At 37.9% G+C, this 6322-nt stretch overlaps 1 protein-coding gene across 1 annotated transcript in view; it reads left to right on the top strand.

The window, feature by feature from the left end:
* The window catches only part of CRISP2 (cysteine rich secretory protein 2), a 34555-nt gene that overhangs the window by 20370 nt on the left and 7863 nt on the right, over positions 1-6322 (top strand). The window contains exon 7 of the mRNA XM_007451916.1: positions 4317-4405. Coding sequence (XP_007451978.1) covers positions 4317-4405 — 89 coding nt within the window. The remainder of the gene's footprint in view (positions 1-4316; positions 4406-6322) is intronic.

The raw sequence follows: 6322 nt of genomic DNA, 5'->3' as shown, positions 1-6322 counted from the left end.
ATATATATACTAACAAACGTAAGGTAGATAGCCAGTGGGAAGCAGCCGCATGGCACAGGGAAACCGGCTTGGTTCTTTGTAGCTGTCTGGAGGGGTGGGATAGGGAGGGTGGGAGGGAGGGAGACAAAGAGGGAAGAGATATGGGAACATATATATATGTATAACTGACTCACTCTGTTATAAAGCAGAAACTAACACCCCATTGTAAAGCAATTATACCCCAATAAAGATGTTAAAAAAAAATAAAAAAATAAAAAAATAAAAAAATAAAAAAAGAAATGAAGAATATAGGAACTGAAATTAAAAATACACTCGAGAGAATCAATAGCAGATTATATGATACAGAAGAACAGATAAGTGATCTGGAAGATAGAATAGTGAAAAATCACCCAATCAGAACAGCAAAAAGAAGAAAGAATTTTTTTTTTAATGAGGAGAGTTTAAGGTACCTCTGGGACAACAGCAAGCTACCAACAGCTAGGGGTCCCAGAAAGATAAGAGAGAGAGAAATGAACAGAAAACATTAAAAAAAAATAATGCCTGAAATCTTCCCTAACCTGAAAAAGGAAACAGACATCCAGGTACAGGAAGCTAAGAGAGTCCCAAACAAGATGAACCTAGAGTTATACCAAAACATAATTAAAATGGAAAAAGTTAAAGAGGAAATTTTTAAGGCAACAAGAGAAAAACAACTAATCACACAAAAGAGAAACCCCATAAGACTATCAGCTGATTTCCAGGAGAAACTTTATAGGCTGGAAAGGAGTGGTAGGATATATTTAAAGTTCTGAAAAAACAAAAACAAAAAAAGCTTACAACCTGGAATATTCTGTTCAGCAAGGTTACCATTCAGAATTGAAGGATAAAGAGTTTCCCAGACAAGCAAAACTAAAAAAGTTCATCATCACTAAACTGGCGTTACAAGAAATGTTAAAGGGTCTTCTTTAAGCAGAAAAGAAAAGGCCACAACTAGAAACAGAAAATACATATGAAAGAAAAAATCTCGTGGGATAGGGAGGGTGGGAGGGAGGGAGACGCAATAGGGAAGAGATATGGGAACATATGTATATGTATAACTGATTCACTTTGTTATAAAGCAGAAAATAACACAACATTGTAAAGCAATTATACTCCAATAAAGATGTTAAAAAAGAAAAAATCTCACTGGTAAAGGCAAATATATAGTTAATGGCAGTGGATCAGCCACTTAAAAAGCTAGTATGAAGTTTAAAAGACAAAAGTGCTACTATCAATTGTAACTGCAACAAGTAGTGAAGGACTACACAAGGTAAAAAGATGTAAAATATGACATAAACATCATAAAACAGATGGGGGTAGTAAAAATTTAGTGCTTTTAGAAAGCGTTTGAACTTAAGTGACTATCAGCTTAAAACAGACAGCTATAGATACAGACTGATATATATGAACCTCATGTTAAGTACAAAATAAAAACCTACAATGGATACACAAAAAATAAAGAGAGACATGGACATATATATACTAACAAACGTAAGGTAGATAGCCAGTGGGAAGCAGCCGCATGGCACAGGGAAACCGGCTCTGTTCTTTGTGGCTGTCTGGAGGGGTGGGATAGGGAGGGTGGGAGGGAGGGAGACAAAGAGGGAAGAGATATGGGAACATATATATATGTATAACTGACTCACTCTGTTATAAAGCAGAAACTAACACACCATTGTAAAGCAATTATACCCCAATAAAGATGTTAAAAAAAAATAAAAAAATAAAAAAATAAAAAAATAAAAAAAGAAATGAAGAATATAGGAACTGAAATTAAAAATACACTCGAGAGAATCAATAGCAGATTATATGATACAGAAGAACAGATAAGTGATCTGGAAGATAGAATAGTGAAAAATCACCCAATCAGAACAGCAAAAAGAAGAAAGAATTTTTTTTTTAATGAGGAGAGTTTAAGGTACCTCTGGGACAACAGCAAGCTACCAACAGCTAGGGGTCCCAGAAAGATAAGAGAGAGAGAAATGAACAGAAAACATTAAAAAAAAATAATGCCTGAAATCTTCCCTAACCTGAAAAAGGAAACAGACATCCAGGTACAGGAAGCTAAGAGAGTCCCAAACAAGATGAACCTAGAGTTATACCAAAACATAATTAAAATGGAAAAAGTTAAAGAGGAAATTTTTAAGGCAACAAGAGAAAAACAACTAATCACACAAAAGAGAAACCCCATAAGACTATCAGCTGATTTCCAGGAGAAACTTTATAGGCTGGAAAGGAGTGGTAGGATATATTTAAAGTTCTGAAAAAACAAAAACAAAAAAAGCTTACAACCTGGAATATTCTGTTCAGCAAGGTTACCATTCAGAATTGAAGGATAAAGAGTTTCCCAGACAAGCAAAACTAAAAAAGTTCATCATCACTAAACTGGCGTTACAAGAAATGTTAAAGGGTCTTCTTTAAGCAGAAAAGAAAAGGCCACAACTAGAAACAGAAAATACATATGAAAGAAAAAATCTCGTGGGATAGGGAGGGTGGGAGGGAGGGAGACGCAATAGGGAAGAGATATGGGAACATATGTATATGTATAACTGATTCACTTTGTTATAAAGCAGAAAATAACACAACATTGTAAAGCAATTATACTCCAATAAAGATGTTAAAAAAGAAAAAATCTCACTGGTAAAGGCAAATATATAGTTAATGGCAGTGGATCAGCCACTTAAAAAGCTAGTATGAAGTTTAAAAGACAAAAGTGCTACTATCAATTGTAACTGCAACAAGTAGTGAAGGACTACACAAGGTAAAAAGATGTAAAATATGACATAAACATCATAAAACAGATGGGGGTAGTAAAAATTTAGTGCTTTTAGAAAGCGTTTGAACTTAAGTGACTATCAGCTTAAAACAGACAGCTATAGATACAGACTGATATATATGAACCTCATGTTAAGTACAAAATAAAAACCTACAATGGATACACAAAAAATAATGAAAAAGAAGTCCAAAGCTAACACTAAAGGAATCCATCAAACCACAAGAGATGTACAGATGGTAACTGGAATTATTGTGGTGATTTCATAATGTATAAAAATATCAAACCACTATGTTGTACACGTGAAACTAACAGAATATTGTGTGTCAAGTATAACTTAATAAAAAAATTGATAGATCCTTGGAGAATGCATCCAAACTCACTCCCTGGCTGTGAGAGGGGAGGGAGGCATCGGGAACCAGGCATCTGAAGTGAGAGCTGAAGTGAATAATGAGGAAAGTGAGAGTGACAGAACCTCCAGAACACTTTTGTGTCTATGTCACAATTTTTCCGAGGGCTACCACATGGACAGCCGTGTTCTGTGCAGGAAGACAGATTCAAATACATCACTTTGGGCCCTTGGCTCCCTTGACACTACTGAGATTTGCATTCCCATGTATTTTCCGAAGAATTAGATAAATTTAACCGCCAATGGGATAATCATCATCGATGAGTTACAAGTTAGTCACTGTAACTGACTGCACCCAGGCTATTGGAGTTTATCAAAACTTTTTAATCTAACATTCCTTTTTCGGTAAACATAAAAATCTCTCACACACTACCTCTGGAAACTCATAAACCTTCCCCAGCTCTCCCTGACCCACAAATACACACACCACAAACTACTTAAATAGCACAATGCCATCTCAAAATTAAAAATATATATATTGGAGCTTTATTGTCCCTAGTTCATATTAGAGGAATTAGGGTATTTATCCTCTTTCAAATATAAAATTATATTGCAATATTGAGTATTCTTTTTCATACTGCAACCTCCTGCCCCCAGGATCTTTCCCTGTCTCTCAAAGTGACATATTTATCCCTAGCCAGCTCTTTGCGGGGCACGGCCTTACCAATCTGACCAAGTCAGAGATGAAAAGTGTACTGCTGCAAAAAAGTTATCTGGATGCTTCAGACTAGTTATGCCAATGTAGCTGCCCAGCTTGAAGAAGCAGAGTCAAGGAGATGGGTCGATGTGTGTGAAGTATTTGCTTAATTTGGATGTTATGTAAATTACAAGTTGGGAATTGTAATTTTTCAGTTTTGTTTTGTTGTTGTTGTCTTTTTTTGGCCTGGTGGTGCGGCTTGTGGGATCTTAGTTCCCCGACCTAAGGGGTCGAACCTGGGACCACAGCAGTGAAAGCCCAGAATCCTAGCCATGGGACCGCCAGGGAATTCCCCTCAGTTTTGTTAACAGAACTAAAAATGTTACATATATACTTATATATATTTAGTGATTGATGTTGCCCTTGGCAACTAAACAGTAAAGTGAAAAATATTTGACAGTGTGTATTTTACATTACAGTGGTAATAATGTGAGTAAAAAGAGTACCCCTTACCAACAAGGAACACCTTGTGCCAGTTGCCCTGATAACTGTGACAGTGGACTATGCAGTAAGTTTGAAGTGATTAACTTGCTATTATAATCAAGAATTGATGTTTAATTTTCTTTTTATGGATAAAGAAATCTCCAAAAGTAACCAATTTAAATAACATCTTTATGCCAAGAGAAAAAGATTACCCAACAGAGTGTGTTTAAGTTAACATTTTACACATTTCAATAACCTACATATTCTCTGTAATGAAAAGAATACAGGCATATACCTCAGAGACATTGTTACAGATCACTGAAAGAAAGAAAATATGGCTATTAAGTGGGTCACACAAATTTTTGGTTTCCAAGTGCACATAAAAGCTATGTTTACACTATACTGTAGTCTATGAAGTGTGCAATAGTATTATGTCTAAAAAAAAGCAGTGTACATTAAATTAAAAATAATGCTTTTGGAAAAATTGCACCAATAGGCTTGCTCAATGTAGGGTTGCTACAAACCTTCAATTGTAAAAAACACAATATCTGAAAAGTACCGTAAAGTGAAATGCAATACAATGAAGTATGCCTATATTACCATATGTAAGTTAATGAAACCTCTAGCATCCATTTGTTTCTGTGACCTCGCAGAGCTCATTAATAACTATACATTCATGCTTCTGATAATTTCATCAACGTTAGTATCATTACACCAAAGGTAGTATTTTGAAAGCATAAAAATGTATAAATCTAAGGATATGAGACCACATTGTGTCTCAGTCTATACAGGCAAACTGAATGTTTCTTTTGTGCAAATGAGTTCCTCATGCTGATTACTGCATTTTTTTTCTATAGTATAATTGGAAGCATGGTGATTAACATAAATGATCACTTGCCGCATAATTTAATCATGGTTTTGTGCACATTTTTAATGACAAAGTCCAACCTGTATATGATATGGGTTCATAGAATCCACAAAGATGTTGAAAAATGAGGGAATAAAATAAATGTCATATGTGCCATTTCTAAAGTTGTCATGATCTGAAGTAAAAATAGCTGTTGGTTTTTTATACTTGGGATACTTTTATTAAAATTATTACGGGGCTTTCTTGGTGGCGCAGTGGTTGAAAATCCGCCTGCCGATTCAGGGGACATGGGTTTGTGCCCCCGTCCGGGAGGATCTCACATGCTGCGGAGCGGCTGGGCCCGTGAGCCATGGCCGCCGAGCCTGCGCGTCCGGAGCCTGTGCTCCGCAACGGGAGGGGCCACAACAGTGAGAGGCCCGCGTACCGCAAAAAAAAAAAAAAATTATTATGAACAATAGAGCTGACTCATTCCCTGTGATTTTTACCTTTCAAATGCATTCACCTTTAGTCAGTATTCTTTCTTACTGAATTATAGAGCTATAATTCAGAATATTGATGATGTCAAAACTATAAATTAACTAAAGGAAAAAAATCAGCTAAAAAAACATGGAATAGGCTTCCGGGAAGATGGTGGAAGAGTAAGACGCGGAGATCACCTTCCTCCCCACAGATACACCAGAAATACATCTACACGTGGAACAACTCCTACAGAACACCCACTGAACGCTGGCAGAAGACCTCAGACCTCCCAAAAGGCAAGAAACCCCCCACGTACCTGGGTGGGGGCAAAAGAAAAAAGAATAAAGAGACAAAAGGATAGGGACGGGACCTGCACCAGTGGGAGGGAGCCGTGAAGGAGGAAAGGTCTCCACACACTAGAAGCCCCTTCGCGGGCGGAGACTGCGGGTGGCGGGAGGGAAGCTTCGGAGCCGCGGAGGAGAGCGCAGCCGCAGGGGTGCGGGGGGCAAAGTGGAGAGATTCCCGCACAGAGGATCGGGGCCGACCGGCACTCACCAGCCCGAGAGGCTTGTCTGCTCCCCCGCCGGGGCGGGCGGGGCTGCGAGCTGAGGCTCGGCTTCGGTCGGAGAGCAGGGAGAGGACTGGGGTTGGCGGCGTGAACACAGCCTGCAGGGG

This window comes from Lipotes vexillifer, unplaced genomic scaffold (genome assembly GCF_000442215.2).
Source record: "Lipotes vexillifer unplaced genomic scaffold, Lipotes_vexillifer_v1.1 scaffold147, whole genome shotgun sequence".
Lineage (NCBI taxonomy): Eukaryota > Metazoa > Chordata > Mammalia > Artiodactyla > Lipotidae > Lipotes > Lipotes vexillifer.
Note: the sequence above shows the minus strand (reverse complement) of the source record. Positions and strands in the feature narration are given on the sequence as shown.